The 14972-nt window shown below is 46.4% G+C and overlaps 7 protein-coding genes across 7 annotated transcripts in view; 1 reads left to right on the top strand and 6 right to left on the bottom strand.

Moving 5' to 3' along the window:
• Positions 1-1152: 1152 nt before the first annotated feature.
• Positions 1153-2620, bottom strand: AGABI2DRAFT_178038 (hypothetical protein; the record flags this gene model as incomplete). The annotated part of the gene is made up of 4 exons (XM_006460441.1): positions 1153-1288; positions 1333-1509; positions 2231-2489; positions 2545-2620. 4 exons carry the CDS (start codon positions 2618-2620, stop codon positions 1252-1254), a joined length of 549 nt encoding a protein of 182 aa, XP_006460504.1. The 3' UTR covers positions 1153-1251.
• A 2301-nt stretch (positions 2621-4921) lies between these two features.
• On the bottom strand, positions 4922-5698 carry AGABI2DRAFT_184942 (hypothetical protein; the record flags this gene model as incomplete). Its single annotated transcript, XM_006460440.1, has 4 exons — positions 5346-5698; positions 5214-5256; positions 5121-5146; positions 4922-5045 (listed from the first exon to the last, which is right to left on the bottom strand). Coding segments are annotated over exons 1-4 (504 nt in total), but the record flags the coding sequence as incomplete, so codon positions are not given.
• A 115-nt stretch (positions 5699-5813) lies between these two features.
• On the bottom strand, positions 5814-7554 carry AGABI2DRAFT_192194 (hypothetical protein). Its single transcript, XM_006460439.1, has 10 exons — positions 7433-7554; positions 7343-7385; positions 7269-7294; positions 7109-7211; positions 6678-7055; positions 6574-6624; positions 6453-6513; positions 6288-6395; positions 6118-6233; positions 5814-6065 (listed from the first exon to the last, which is right to left on the bottom strand). The coding sequence occupies exons 1-10, from the start codon at positions 7518-7520 to the stop codon at positions 5981-5983; spliced, it is 1059 nt and encodes a 352-aa protein (XP_006460502.1). The 5' UTR covers positions 7521-7554; the 3' UTR covers positions 5814-5980.
• Positions 7555-8308: 754 nt separating this feature from the next.
• AGABI2DRAFT_150421 (hypothetical protein) lies at positions 8309-8605 on the bottom strand (the record flags this gene model as incomplete). Its single annotated transcript, XM_006460438.1, has 1 exon — positions 8309-8605. The coding sequence occupies one exon, from the start codon at positions 8603-8605 to the stop codon at positions 8309-8311; it is 297 nt and encodes a 98-aa protein (XP_006460501.1).
• A 286-nt stretch (positions 8606-8891) lies between these two features.
• On the bottom strand, positions 8892-11356 carry AGABI2DRAFT_67456 (hypothetical protein; the record flags this gene model as incomplete). The annotated part of the gene is made up of 12 exons (XM_006460437.1): positions 8892-9085; positions 9137-9283; positions 9341-9552; positions 9628-9740; positions 9802-9892; positions 9952-10126; positions 10190-10243; positions 10299-10416; positions 10484-10868; positions 10948-11100; positions 11165-11209; positions 11265-11356. 12 exons carry the CDS (start codon positions 11354-11356, stop codon positions 8892-8894), a joined length of 1779 nt encoding a protein of 592 aa, XP_006460500.1.
• A 532-nt stretch (positions 11357-11888) lies between these two features.
• AGABI2DRAFT_184937 (hypothetical protein) lies at positions 11889-13215 on the bottom strand (the record flags this gene model as incomplete). The annotated part of the gene is made up of 2 exons (XM_006460436.1): positions 11889-12275; positions 12326-13215. 2 exons carry the CDS (start codon positions 13213-13215, stop codon positions 11921-11923), a joined length of 1245 nt encoding a protein of 414 aa, XP_006460499.1. The 3' UTR covers positions 11889-11920.
• Positions 13216-13276: 61 nt separating this feature from the next.
• The window catches only part of AGABI2DRAFT_178035 (hypothetical protein), a gene marked incomplete at its 3' end in the record, with an annotated part of 4139 nt that continues 2443 nt past the window's right edge, over positions 13277-14972 (top strand). The window contains exons 1-4 of the mRNA XM_006460435.1: positions 13277-13339; positions 13386-13909; positions 13958-14228; positions 14277-14946. Of these exons, the coding sequence (XP_006460498.1) occupies positions 13623-13909; positions 13958-14228; positions 14277-14946 (1228 nt within the window). The 5' untranslated portion in view covers positions 13277-13339; positions 13386-13622. The remainder of the gene's footprint in view (positions 13340-13385; positions 13910-13957; positions 14229-14276; positions 14947-14972) is intronic.

The following is a 14972-nucleotide window of genomic DNA, read 5'->3' as shown; positions in this document are numbered from 1 at the left end:
GGACCCGGTTGCGGGTTGTTCTGCAGCTGGGCGAGTTGCTGCTGCAGTTGGGTGATGAGAGTGTGCTGAGCGTTCAGCTGATTGATTATGTCTTGGGGATTGGCCATGTCTGGCTCGTGGTATTCGGGGGGAGGTGGTTGATATAGGGGTAGGGGGGATACGGACGGTTGTCGTTGTTCTGGTTCGGATTCCTTGGATTGGGATTCCGAGGCGGATTCTTCTTCTTCCTCAGATTCAGAGGAAGGTACTCGGAATGTTCCGGGCGGTAGTCGATGAGAAATTTTGAAGAAGGTGAGGGAGGTCTTTTCCTGTCACCTGATGCGTATCCACCAATCCAATGAAGCCAATAGCCTGCTTCACTTGGATGTGTACATGAAGAGAGAAAAGGTTTTGTATTCAAGAATGGTCGCTTGACCGAAGGGATAGACTAAGATGAGAGGTATGTACGGGAACGGATTCCCACGCTAATCTAGAGAGTCACCTAAGGTGGGTCTCTCACTCCTCTGCGTGTACCAGCTGACAATGCAGCCGCAGCACAAGGTTGATACGGGAAGAAAATACAAGTATATAAAAAGCACCTCACGTGGTGAACGTCTCGTGTTTAACTAAGGCACGTGACACGCCTTAGTCTCAACGGGGTACGTTGTGACTGTACCCGATCACCCCTTAAGCCTAGGGACCGGCTATGTGTGTGGCGGCCGCGATGGCGCGCAGAGAGTAGAGGGCGATAAGAGAGTAAAAGATGGGGAGGGCACTGTGCTGTGCGATCCCCGGAGTAGTCGAGTTCTACTGTTAGGGCGACTGTGACTGAGATGTCACAGGTCACACCTGAACTTAAGAACTATAGAGGAAAGTGACAAAAGTTATATTAGGCGTGAACCTAAGAGAACTCGACAGAGTCTTCTACAAGTTTCTACCTACTTTATATACCTAGACTACGGCGCACAGACCAACTACCCTAGGTAACTTTATTTATATACTGACATGTGAAAAGAAGTACGTATGAGAAAATAAACTAATTATACATTTGACATGAGAAAAGAAGAGTGGAGTAAGAAGTAAGTAAACACAAGTACATTGATCATAAAAACGTCAACAACACCAAACAAACCATAAAAGTGTCCACAGGTACAAACAACTATCTAAGGACGTAACCTTTCGTACCAATCCCTGCCGAAGTATGTTGCCATTACTTCTCCACACGGGCACATCGTAAAGAACCGGACCGGTTCCCAACGACGGAAGTCCGGGTTATTCCATCGCTGCAACATCCAGGGTCTCTCCAATACTTCGTCCCACATTATCAACGTCACTCTTCCACACACTACGCACCTACGATCCTCTAACCTCCATCCGTCTGGTCGGGGTTCTTTTCCGATAGCCACCGCTGCTCTCCTCCACTGTACTTGCTCCGCATGGTTCGGAGGTAGGAAAGAAAAGATAAGATCAATGAGCTCAATTGGTAAATCTGTAGCTTGCGCCATTTTAGCAGTATGCCGATAGTTTAGCCTCCGTCGAACTGTAGCAGCAGAGGGAAATTATTACATAATAAAATATGTGACAGATGTGACAGCGTGACGCCGTGACATTCTGGCAAAGTTCTAACATTACTGATTGTCCCCTCATCATAAGTTTGGGCGCGCTGGTCCCTTTTGTAGGACTACAGGTCGACTTTCCAACCCTGATTGATCCCAGGAGATCCAGTAACACCACACTCTGCCAAGAAACGCAAAGGACCACCCTTAGGACCAAGCATTTGAAAGTCTTAAACCCTCTACCTCAATCGTGCGATTCGACGAGTTGGCGCACGAATGCTTATCAGATAGAGATAATCGTTTCACTCGCTGAGGGAGAATTCTCAATGTACGGCTCATGGGAATATATCCACCATTCGCGAAACATCAAGAAATCCATAGGCGACGTGAAGACTAAGCTTTAAAAACTCATGAAATTGTAAAGTAAGACAGCTCAAGCATGAGGGGCTCGGGAAACTAGATAACATCCAAACTACAACGGTGAGTATCAGGAATGTACTCTTTGTGTACTCAAGTTTTGCCTAACGTGTAGGCGAAGTAGACTCGCTTGCCATGGCAAGGTCAACCGCACAAATGGATCAGCGGGTTTTCAACAGCTGCCCCGTCGCCCTCGCCCTGTCTATCTTGTTAGCAGAGCGGCGCAATCACCAATTCAGCAAATTACTCACCCGGTCGTCCGCTGACATTCCACTCACTCGCTCTCATTGTCCGCGTCATAGCCATCGTCGACTTCATTGCCCCCATCGTAACCATTTCCATCTCCGTCTGCTTCCTCGGGCCCGTCATGGCCATTGTCTGCTTCTTCATTGTAGCTGCAGTTGTCTACATCCTCTCGTGCGAGATCCTCTTGCTCAGACATCTCACTCTGGTACCCACCGATACCGGTGCTTTCATCGTCTGAGATGTCACCCTGGTACCCCTCACTGCAAGCGCCTGATGGCTGTGGCTGGCCAGCTTTACCAAAAGGCTCGTCGTGAGTTTTTGTTGAAGCAGCGGATAGAGGACCTACTACCTCCTGTATCGTCGACCTTGCCTACTGCGGTTGCACCCATGGCCTGTTTTAGAGTCGCTGTTGGGAGGAACATAGGATCGGGTGAAGAGGCGCGACTCTAGGAGCACTGTGGTTTGTTTGTGCCATTGTTTGTCCTGAGCAATCTTTAGGGAACGCGTGCACCTAAAGCCCTGCTGAACTGCCAATCTTGAGTAGTGGATTACCCAAGCTTTCGTATGGAGAAGAAAAAAATAGAAGGGAACTTGGTGCTTGCCGTGGACATATCATACCGAGAACTCACTTTCGACGAAACTGACTCTTTCTTGAGCAATTATGTGCTGATTTCTTGGACAATGTATACGATTCGTTTCTTCGATTTATGATAATCGTGGTACATTCAATTCTCAACTTTGCTTATTGATTGTGAGTCAGTCCATTCGATTCGCGAAAACCTCTGGCTTCTACACCACTAAGGCATTCGCTTACTGATTAATCCATGTTATGATTCTTCGCAAAGCACATTGTCCGATTTCTCAACATCCTAAGCAATTTCGGTTTGGTGAGTAGGATTGAACGTAATCCACGATTTTCTTCCCTTTGATTTCATTTTTCACGAGAATCGCGGGAGTTATTCAGTAAACAGGGGTTCAAATCATACACGAATTAGCATGATTCTTGAACCGTCCCACTAGGTTAATTTTTGGTGAGACGAGTAACACATCCGACACAATTCGAGCAGTTGACGTGGTTTCAATTTGCAGTAGAATCGGGCGATTGCTCCATGTAAGGCTATCACCCAACCTCTCTAATATTGAAAATCTGTTCGCGAACGTCATCCCCACCACTTTCGGCCTTTCAAGTAATGGCAAGATACAATTCTAAACCCGTACGAACCGTCAAACCACCGTAGGTTTTTGAAACGTCCACACGATATAGGCGATACTGAAATCATCGTGATTTAAGTCGTTGCATAATCCCAGAAAATCGATCCGATTCACAATTTGATGGATCTTGCCAGATTCGCGGAGAAGCCAGATACGATTTTGGTGAACGAGATCGTGGTGCAGAATCGTCCATGGCTAAAATCTATTTTCACTGATCGTCCACTTACACTAGAGTTGTGTGTACGGCAAGCTGTCTGACCGACGATTCAAGCCTCTGATTTCCGGCAACGATTTTTTCCACCCTTCGATTTCGAAGTCGACCGCCTCAAATTTTCTACTCAAGAATATTACGAGAATGGTTGGCACGAATATTCAATTCAATTCGTGGTGTTTAAAGTCCACGCAATCTAGACGATTCGACTTGGTGAGTGAAAAGACAAACCAAAACTGTTTATTTCCGCGAGAATCGAGAGATGAGTAGCACAGCCGACTCACGATTCGAGAAGTCAGCGCGAGTTCGATTTACAGTTGAATCGGCCAATCGCTAGACGTCTCGACTTTGTCAAATTTTTTGCACGCCGTGACTTCTGTCACAATCAGGTTTCAATAAGTCAACCGGCTTATTGAAGTACTATTTGGTTTAATTGGCCAGAATATGCTCAAATACGCTTTGAATATACATTCAATAAGTCAGCAGATTTATTGAAGCACTTTTGAATAAATGATCATGATAAGGTTTAAAAAACTCGGATGTATTATTATGAACAATTTTTAACATTATTTGTTTACAAACATGCTCGAATAAATCTTGAATAATTACTCAATAAGACAAGTGTACAATTGTGTACAAATTGTGACACTGGTCACAATACAGTCACGATAATCCAATTGGCTTATTTGGATCTAATGTTACATATTGATTAAATAATAATTCAATAAGGCACGTGCCTTATTGTTTCTCCGGCCCAGTGTATATAATCACGGCGGACAAATAGCTGTCAAGTCCCATGCCGAGTGATGCTGTCATGTGCACTGTCAAGTTGCCTGGTCACAGGTCACACTGGGTATACTGTGACTTGTTATGACATATTAGTCACCACGGAAATTGTCTTTTGCCACATGACATGCCGCATGACAGCATCACTCGGCATGCGACTTGACAGCTATTTGTCCGCCGTGTAAGTAGTATGAACATTAGATAACCCGTAACTTGTGGGAACGCATGCATCTTTGGATCTACACTTTTTTCATGAGAGGTATCTAACTCTGGATCCAAAGATAACAGTGAATGAAAATTCAAGCAAGCTTAAATCAATGGCTATTTTCGTCAACTATTCACCATCCTAATGGTCTTCGGCATATTTGTCCCTACAAGTCCGGACTCAGTAGTGGTCATAAAAGACCATCTCCGATGATGAATATACTATTTGGTTTCAGTATCAGAGAAACTCGGATCGAATAAGGTGTTTGAACTGCCGGCCCCGCGCATATCTTTAATATCAACCCGAGTTGTTGTTCGAGGTGGTAGAAATGGAGTCGTGGGTTCTGGTGAGGCATCAGGCGGCCTTGTAGGATCAGCTAAATTCGCGGTTGGCGTAAGTTTCGTCCTAGTGAGAGGAGTGCATTGGTAGTAGGCTAATTTGTCATAGCACGGTTGGCGAAGATGGTAAGCATTGACAACAACAGCCTCTTGAATAAGTCAATACGAACTTTCGTGTTGTTGACGACATTGAAATCTGAAATTATGATTTCATGGGTCAATTGACCGAAGAATTTCCACTTGGGTGGTTCTTGGATACGTACCCGTCTTCGCATTGCGTAGGGCCTGAGTATTCGTATCCACCACCTGCGATTTACGTTGGTCATCAGTCACCGACGGATACGAAGTTGAAGAGCTCGTGGATGAAATTCCGACAAAGGTCAATAAAATCTCACATTGATTCCACCCTTTAACCACTTCCACTCCTTGATCGTCCCCATATACATCTCCGGCCACATCAATTGCTACTCCCATAACGGCGCATGGCAATAGCAACAAGATTCCGATTATCGTGATTAACCTTGTGATTATTGCGTGCCGCTGTGAGAATTCCATATTGCTTTTCTTGGGCGTTTGGAGAGGAGGATTCAGAGGGAAGGGGGAGGGATACAAGGAAGAGAGGAGGTGATTGACGGGTGAAAAGGACTCAAGCGACAGGTTCACTGTTGTATTTCGATAGAAGTTCTTTTTCGCACAACGCTCAAGCATGACTATGTCATGGGAGGCCCACAAGAAGACTGAGGAAAGGCGGGTGCCTGGGTTGATGATTGGATCATATGACTGAGGCCTCGGCGGATTTTCAGTGGAACCGGAAAAATCCCAACATTCGATCGGAGAAGGATCGGCATTGTGCGGAGAAATACGTCGGGGAAATCGAAGTTTTGTTTGAATGTAGGTCTTCCTGGAGAATAAGTGTAATTTACGTTTTCTGATTCGCAGAAAATTGATACAGTTACAGGCAGCAGTCGGGAGCATAGTCACGAAGCCCATAAATCACACATTGTTTCTTTACATATAGCTTGCAGGATTTTCAGAAAACGGTGCTTCTAAGGACGTCGTTCCCGACGGTTTGACCAAAGAATTTGTGAGCATAGCTGCTGGGATGGTAATTGTTACTAGAAAAAGGGTTCAGCTTGGAAGATAAGTCAAGACCCAAAAAGTATTCACCCCCAGAACTGATCGGGAGCACTGCCAAAGCTAGTGCTATCTTTAAAACCATAAGCTTGCGGATCATCAAGCATAGCGGTGAACTGTGTATGCGAGTCCCACACGTAAGTCGTAACCTATGACAATAATGTTAATTCTGTGAGGCGTGATTGAATGATAGAACAACTTACATTACGGTTTGCAGACTTGAAGCTATTGATTTTTGAGACAAGTTTGGTGTTGAATCCATTGATTACTGCGGCTTCAGCGTCACGAGAGGCTTGATCCGAAGACAGTTGCTAAGTTTGGAAGAATGTTCATAAACGACGTCAGTCTAGATATACCCGCCAACGTACCAGAGGAGACCTGTCTATCGGAGGGACGTTGACAAAGAGATAGTTACGAGCGCCCACGTCACTGGATGAATGGTGTTGAGAATCACGTACTGTAAACAAAGCTGATTTAAAAAATGCTTACTAGGCTTTCTGCACAAGCGCGAAGTATGCGTTAAGCAAAGTATCCGAAAATCTTTTCAACATGTTTTTAGTAATTGAAAACGACTAGTTACATCAGAGACTTACGCATCGCGATCACCAGATAGATACCAGCTGTTTCCAATATCATTGATGCCAATGAAAAAGGAAAACAGAGAGTTATCAGATGTCCAAGGTGTATTTGTGGGCTTTTTGCCTGCGCCATTCAAGAATTGGTTGATTTGATCCGTCATGGATAGAACACTTGGTTCGAAAGGTTTAACGAGGTTAGCATCGATCGTAGCACCACCATAAGCGTAGTTGTAAGTCAGGAGAAGTGTTTTGTTGTATTGAGTGGTGACATAATCGACCCAATTCTCCCCGCCGGTAGCTGTGAATCCGGGATAAGGTGGGTTCCCAAGGGCGTTACCAGGTGAAGGGAGGGCTCCGGTAGGCTGAAAGCCAGTTTGAGTGTAGGAATCGCCACTGACATTGATGATTCGACGTCAGAGTTACCTCGTAGGAAATGAAGTGCTTACAAGCTGAACCAATACTTCGCATTACTCGGTATTGAAACGGGGGGAGTCGTGGTGGGAGGAGCCGTGGTTGTGGTAACGGTTCCTGGGATGCACTGAGAATACCCTTTGGTCACAATGTAGCCGTGTCAGCCTCAGAAAGCAGAACAAACAGGAAGCTTACATTCATTTTGTTCTACACATGTATACCTGCTTCGCGTTAGAAAGAATTTCATCTTCAAGAAACGTAGACCTTACCCAGAAACACAGCTCGTTGGCCCGGTCCAACCATTACCACCGCCTTTCGAATATCAACGACGAGTAGTGAAATGAAGAGGTTCGGCTTACATTGACCCCAAGCGGGTGATTGGGCTGCCACCAAGGGGACTAAAGCAGCTAGACAAACGAGTCTTGACATAACAGAAAGACGTTGCATTGTATGTTTCGCCGTAGACTTGACATCAGGGGAACCCGCGAGTATAAAAGATCTGCAGCTATTTCCGTCGATGTTGCGAATGTCATCTCGTGCCAAGGTCATGTGGGTACTTCCCCCGTGAATATATCCGGAACTGTCAAGGCTGCTACGATAGAAGCTGGAGGAAGTGCGCATGAGGGTATTCAGATATGCGGCGAAGGGTATCCGGAAAATCTCCGGGATGCCTGTCATGAGAAGTAGAGAAGAGTTGTCCGAGCTGATTGACCTGAGACTTCGTGCGGCAAAGTTATGAAAGAAACATATGCTGACCCATGTTAAGGATGTGTTCACTCTCCACATAAAAGGAGATATTTCTTGTTCGTCATATCTTTCTGTATTATCTTGATAGTAAGTCCGTTGCAACATTTAAAAGGGCAAGATGAGAATATACCAGTGTCAGCGTTTCGTTACCCAAGAACCAAGTCCGAAGGATTGCAGAATCGTAAAGTAAACGGAAAAAAGAGAGGGAAACGAACTAGAGCTAAACATAGACGTGGGCGGATTTGATTACATAATGCAACGCGTCCTCATGATGAGAGAAAGGGGGAAGGGGCTCTCCAGGTGAATCGTTTTGTTGAGTCGATTACAAGGTCTGAAATCTGCATTTCAGTAACACACTAAGAAAACAAAGTCATCGTGTTCAAACTACGGGAATACACTGGCAACAAAATCAGCACTACTACTAGTACATATTGGATATCACAACGCGTCTGCGGCCAAGATATGGAGCGTACCACATATGCCATACATCAAACCACCCTCTTTCCAGGAATCTTCCTCCCACCTTTCCAGAGGGGAACCCCAGTAGGCGGAGCATCGGATGACGTACTACTAGTACCAAAGCTCGGTCGAAAGTCCCAAGACCAATCACTCCCGCTAGGGTCAAGTTCCCATTGTAACTCGCTCTCATCCAAATCCAAAGCGCTACCAGTTTCACTGAAATTCCAGTCCGAATTCAACAAGGCGAACGGGTTGCCGGCTTGGTAGTCATTGGCGGTTGTTGGAGTGAAAGGGGGGAAATCGGTGCTGGTTGAGCTTGGGGACATTGGAATCGAACTTGGAAACTTCGAAATTTGGAAGAATAGGTGAGTAAGGTTTTGGTTGAATGGTAGCTAGACGTACTTGGCCAGGAGATTTCTTCTTCCCCGCAACATTCCATGAAATTTCAGGACTAGCGTTTTTCGCCGCAGTTTTGACATCGTCCACATCATAGATGATTTCCGCATCTTGCCTACAAAAGCAAAATCAATTTCAACAAGTATCTAATCATTCTAGTATCAGGACAAACCTTCTTTCCTGTCCCTGTGAGAATTACAATGGCCGTCAGAGCTATCAACAAGCGTAATCAGAATAATGACGCACGAGACTATCCTTCCAGGCTATCTGAGCCTTTGGCTCAGTCCCTCCCAGCAACAAAATGATGTTAACTTCGATTCTATAGTGAGTTGATCTTCCTCCGTTAGAGGAGGTGCTTATCGGAACATTTGATAAATTGGCCTTGACGGTAAAGTATCTCTGAAAACCGCCTTAAAAAGGGGGAGTCAGCACTCGCAATGATAGTGTTTGGTTTAACTTACTCGGATCGGTATCCATCCATTTGTACTTTTCTGGAGGGAGATTTCCTTGATAACAGAAAACTTCCTTCGTAATCTCCCTCAGCTCGCTCACGTATTGTGCGCTTCGAACATATTGACATGTCAATTCTTGAGTATCCGATAGTTGTTCTCTCTATCCAAACCAAGAAAATCAGTATGATATGAAGAGTTTTGAAAGAGGAATACTTGCTTTCGAGACGAGACGATGAAATCCTTTGGGAATAGCTTTCTTCCCAGAATGCAATGTGATGCATTGAGATATACGTTGAACGTGATCAGCATATTGGGGATCATAAAGGATATTACACTCGACACCATACGCGCGGTACATGACTCGAGAACGGACTGGATTGTCCAACGCATACGTAATTGCACCTTCCGCTACGGCTTTGTTTAGGCTAGCCGTTCTGGTTCTAAAAAACAACAGCGGTCAATTTAATGAAGGAAAATCGACTTGAAGCATAAGTGCTGACGGTTTGCCACCGATCCCGGGTCGGTTAATTGTTAATCCGTAAGCTGAGAGACTGTTCTTGACTTCATTGAAGAGGTAATCGTTGTTAGCAAAGCCGCCGACGAGAAATATGGTCTTGGAGGAAGAGTTAGTGGTTGTCAAATTCAGTGTCAACGAGTATTGACTAAAAACGCACACTGATAGGTTTACTCGAGTTTCGGCGCATTTCACAAACAGTGTCGACGATACAATCCACAACTGGATTGATGAATGAGGCGACAGTTTTCCTATAAGATATTGTCATTTTCGAGGAGAAAGATGCGGGTTTGAATAATAGAAATCGTACCCGTCGAGACGAAGTTTTCCTTTTATTATCTTGAACTGCGGATCGCTGTCCCTCAAACTTCCGAAATGGATGAAACATGGATCTTTTATGTCACGAAAGGTGCACTTGGTCTTTTTATTGAAGATTTTCTTCATGTTGGGTATATCTTCTTGATACTTCGAACCTTTGAGAAGTTCTAGAAAACCAGCCTTAGCGCCAAACAAAAAAATTATCTCTTTAAGAACGGAATTTTACGTACTTCTCAAGTGATCACCTAGACGCTCAGTGACAAATTCAGAACCCATGAAATGAGCTACGACGACAACGTTTCTTTAAATGTTATCGAACGATTAAAAAATAAAGCTTACATTGCGATTCCACGATTTCTTGAAAGACCTTCCCACCCGATTTCTTCTTATCCAAAGCATATGCACTAAAATCAATCGTTCCTCCTCCCGCATCAACCACAATCACACCATCACCTTTCTATCAAAAAAAAAAAAAAAAACGAATTAGCGTCTTCAAATAAACATATAAAATGACCACCACCCACCCGAATCGAATCACTCAACAAATCATGTTCAATACACATATTCAAACTCGCCTCACCCTCCGAAATAAACGTAACCTCATTAATTCCTCCAGGGCTAATGAGACCAGCTTTCTCCGCAGCTTGTCTCATCAAACCTCGAGGAGAACCATCCCACCTATTCGGATGAGATAAAATATATTCAATCTTAGATTTTGAATCTCTGGAGAGTACTCGGGTTCCGATTCCGGGATGGGAATCTTCTATATATTGTTTTGTACATTCGTTTAGGTAGTGAAGGAAATCGGATAAGATGTCGATGATGGATTTGGTAGGAGGTAAAGGAGGGATTTTGATGGTTGTGGGGAGGGGGTTTGAGGATTTGCGAGGACGGTAATGCATTTTGAACCTGAATAGATAGTAAAAGTAAAAAAGTTTGAATGGGGATTTGAGAGGTTGAAGAAATTGAGGAATGGCCCGTTATTTACCATTCCAATTTGATCCAATTATTGTCTTCTGCTTTTTCTTCAACACTGTCTCCGTCTGCTTCTTCACCGATAGCACACACTTTGCCTTTCTGATCGTAATACATTATAGAAGGAATCTTGGAATCAGCTCCTGGTTTAGCTTGACCGGGAAATCTAGAGTATTGAGTAAATAGTCAGTCAGGAAGATGCGCGTCAAATGTAATGGGGGGGGCAGCACTTGGTGACATGCTCGATTTTGGGTACAACGCCATGATCGAGGATACTAGGAAAAAGAGGGTTGAGATCGAAATAGTTTTCGTGAATTTTCTCTTAAATACCTATAAGACACTCCACTAAACGTCGTGCCTACATCAAACGCGACAATCAACTTGTGTTTATGCCCTTCATACGGCGCACGTTTAATAGTCATCGGGACAGAAAGAATAGACGCTGGTAAGCAGTAAGAGTAAGGGGAGGTGGGGGTGTGGAAGGGGTGTGGGTGAACGAAGTTGCCAAGGCGTTGTTACTTATCCCACCCGGGTAACGGAAGAAGAAGGTTGAAACCAAGCTCCTTCGTAAGAAGCGCAGCACTTGGTTACTTTACTTAGTTAGACAGGACCTTGTACTTGTGATCAGTAACGGCTTTCGTAAAGGTTAAATTTGGTTCTTGCCTCGTGGAGTGGGGATGTGACTAGTTCGGCGGACGGACGAACGACTTTTCTAGTGTGAGACTAGAAAATCTCTTATATACTTGACTCTTACTAGTTAAACCTCAAGGCAGTAGTGGACGGAGAAGTGACACCAATGCTGTTTTGTTGGTTTGTGATCCCCCTCGCGTAATGGGGCTGAGCCTAGGCTTCTTCCATCTGCTCATGAAGATCGCACAGCACTATTGATCCAGATAAGCAATTACCATAGGTTATATGCTCCTGCTCGTGTCAGAATCAGGAGGATAACGTCGTCGCAACGCAAATTCTATTCTCTAAACCTAAATCTAATCACTCTTATCCTTCCCCTTGTCCCATACTTTCAACCCCGCCTCATAGGCCTCCCATACCCATCTCCCCACCTTTTCACCTCCATATTCCCCATCCTCTTCTATCTGTATGCCTTCCTTGTCATTCTCAGTGACATTAATACTAGTGGAGGGTACGGGAACGTCGAGTTTGACGGTTGCGCAGTCTGCGTAGAGAGCTCCTGGTTTGAGGAGTTCTGTTTGAACGATAGGGGTGTCGGTTGAGGAGAGAACTTTGAAAGGGGTAGGGAGGAAGAGGGCGTGTAATACGGATTGGATGGATGATTTTGGGGATTTGGTGGTTAGATATAATAATGGTGAAAAGAGTATATACCTGTCAACAAGTCAATATACATTTCTTCTTTGATAAAGAAAACAACATACAGGAAGAGGCCAAACCAAGAAAACGAACTACCAGATAGTTTCCAATCGGCATTCAACAACCGGGACACTGTATCTAAACGACTTATCCCAGGAGACACGCTCACAGCAACCAAATTACTTTTCTGCATTCGACCACTCACGACTGGAACTGAACTCGCGTTAGTTTCTGCTTTGGGGATTTGAGGTTTAGGGAGGGCGTCGAAGATGCGTTGGAGGTGGCGGGTGAGGATGATGGTACGGAGTGAGCGATGGCCTTCTGCGAGAAAGATGGAAGAGGGGGTGGGGGTGGGGAATGTAGGGGAGAAGGAGGGGGAGGCGGCGGCGTAGAAGGGGTTGACGACGGTGAGGATGCGGATGTCGCGTTCGACGGGGGCGACAAGGAGGGCGGGCAGTAGCAGCGTCGTCATCAGAAACGTTGCCAAAGACTTTTCATCGCGCTCGTCGTCGTCGTCGGTGGTGCGCAGGAAGCTGGGAACACCGATGTGCTGGTATTCATGCGCAAAAATCAATCCGTCTAGTCGGGTATCTGACTTGGTCAAGAACTGCGTGCAAAAGGTGTGAATGTCGGCGGGGTTGTTGAGATCGCACTGCTCTGCAAAAATATGCTCGTTGCTGGTCGTCGTGCGCAGCAGAGAGACAATGACCGCGACCGCGACAGGTTCTGGGGTGAGGGCGATGATCCTGGCGCCCCTTTGCGCCAGGGCCTGCAGCAAACATAGTCCGAGTGGCGAGAAAGCACCTGTGACGATCAGGGTCCTGTCGTGGAGGTCACGTTCGCGCGACGTGCTACGGCCCTGCAACAGGGCTCTGAGGACGGCGAGAACGACGAGGACGACGAGAACGGGGACGGCGAGCCTGTGAGCGACGACGCGGAGGACGAGCTCGAGCATGGAACAAACAGACGTCAACACGTGCTCTGCTCCTGCGAGAATGGGCCTGGGCAGTCTTCCCTACGACCTTTTGCTCAACATCGCTCTCTTTCTCGACCTCGCCGACGTCCACGCCCTCCACCTCGTGAGTCTTGTGCTCGATGACGACGACGATGCTCATCTTGGTTTAGACCTGTAAATCGCTCAATGACTTTACCACAACCAGACCTGTGTATCGCAAACTTGCTACAGATCTCCTTAGAAAATGCCGTGCTCTGCCTCTCAAGGGCTTTCAGCGGCTCACTGACCTGACCAACGAGCAGCTCATTCGCTCCGTCAACCAGGCCGCCCGCTACGACCGAGCTTGGCGTCGTCGAGCGCCCAAGCCCATCGGCCGCCTCACCGCCCAGTACGGCACCTCTCACTACATGGACGGCCCCACGGCTTCGTCTGCAGTCGCCCATCCCCGTCGCTCGTGGTACAAGGTCGTCAGCGCCCCTCCATCCGAGCAGGTCGACTGGTTATCGCCCATCACCTCTAGCTACACCCTCTGCGCCACCAAGAGCGGTAAAGTCGTCTGCTGGGACGTCCAGTCCGATTCCTCGCTCGCAGAATGGAATCCAGGCGAACGCTGGGAACTTTGGAAATGCCGTGTCGAGTTTGACGAACGCACTGTCTATTTTACGATGGCCAAAATCTTGCATCCATCGCAAGTGTTTTTTCTTTGTTGGCTTGCTCTCGCTTAACTGCTCTGCTTATTCAGTCAGGACGATAACCGAATCATGGAGTTTGTACTCATGCGTCTCACGTTTTCGGATCCCCCTTCTGGCGAGAGTTCGACCGAGTCTCCGGTCTTTTCTCGTGTCACTGAATTTAGGACATCTGGCGTCGTCATGAACATCTTCTTGCTGGATCCCTCTGAACGTTTGCTGTCTGCTTTCGTCTGGGTCGCTACTACAAATACGATCGGACTGTACGCGTTGCTGGACTGGAATGAACAGGAATATGTCTTTATCGATACCGGCATCGATTATGTGCGTCACTCGTCCTCATCATCCCTCTTATAAACTCATTCTCTCTAGGCCGCCTCGGCAAACTGGTCGTGTATTCTGTTTGATGAACACATCGTCATCCACTGCGAAGAACCCGAGTGGGCGCATCAATACTTTTACCCCTTCTCCCTCCTTCGAGCTCATTCATCAGAACTCCCCAGTCGCCTATCTCATCCCCAAATCATCGGTCGCGTCCCACCTGCAAGAACCATATCTAAGAAATTTATCTTTCCCGTTTTACCTCCCCCAGTGTCCCCTCGACATCGTCACACGAATGACACTCCTGCTCCTCCACCCCATCATCCAACAACCACGTTTTGGGATGAAGATCTGTTGTGGTTGAATGCTGTCTCACCTTCACTTTCATCTCATATGGTGTTATTGTTACCTTCGATAACGCCTGCCACCCAATTGGCTCTCAATGCTCCTCCTCCTCCTGCAGCTACCACTCCCACGCCCTCTTCATCCTCGTCTTCCGCTTCAGTTACAGCTGCTACTGCTGGAGGAATGACTACACCGGGAGGTATAGGTTCCTCTTCCTCTTCCTCATCATTCGAAGATTCGGGCGTGGTCGTAGCTGATGTGGAACCTGGATCCTCTCCGCCTCCACTTTCTGCACAATCGGTGTCGTCGGGGTCGGGGTCTACGCAGACGCCGCCGAATGCACCTTTACTTTCACATGCTATGCTTCCGAGTTCGAGTTCGTTACGGCGTCGTCGTCGAGAT

Source organism: Agaricus bisporus (genome assembly GCF_000300575.1).
Source record: "Agaricus bisporus var. bisporus H97 unplaced genomic scaffold AGABI2scaffold_4, whole genome shotgun sequence".
NCBI classification, from domain to species: domain Eukaryota; kingdom Fungi; phylum Basidiomycota; class Agaricomycetes; order Agaricales; family Agaricaceae; genus Agaricus; species Agaricus bisporus.
This window is presented reverse-complemented; position numbering and strand designations above follow the sequence as displayed.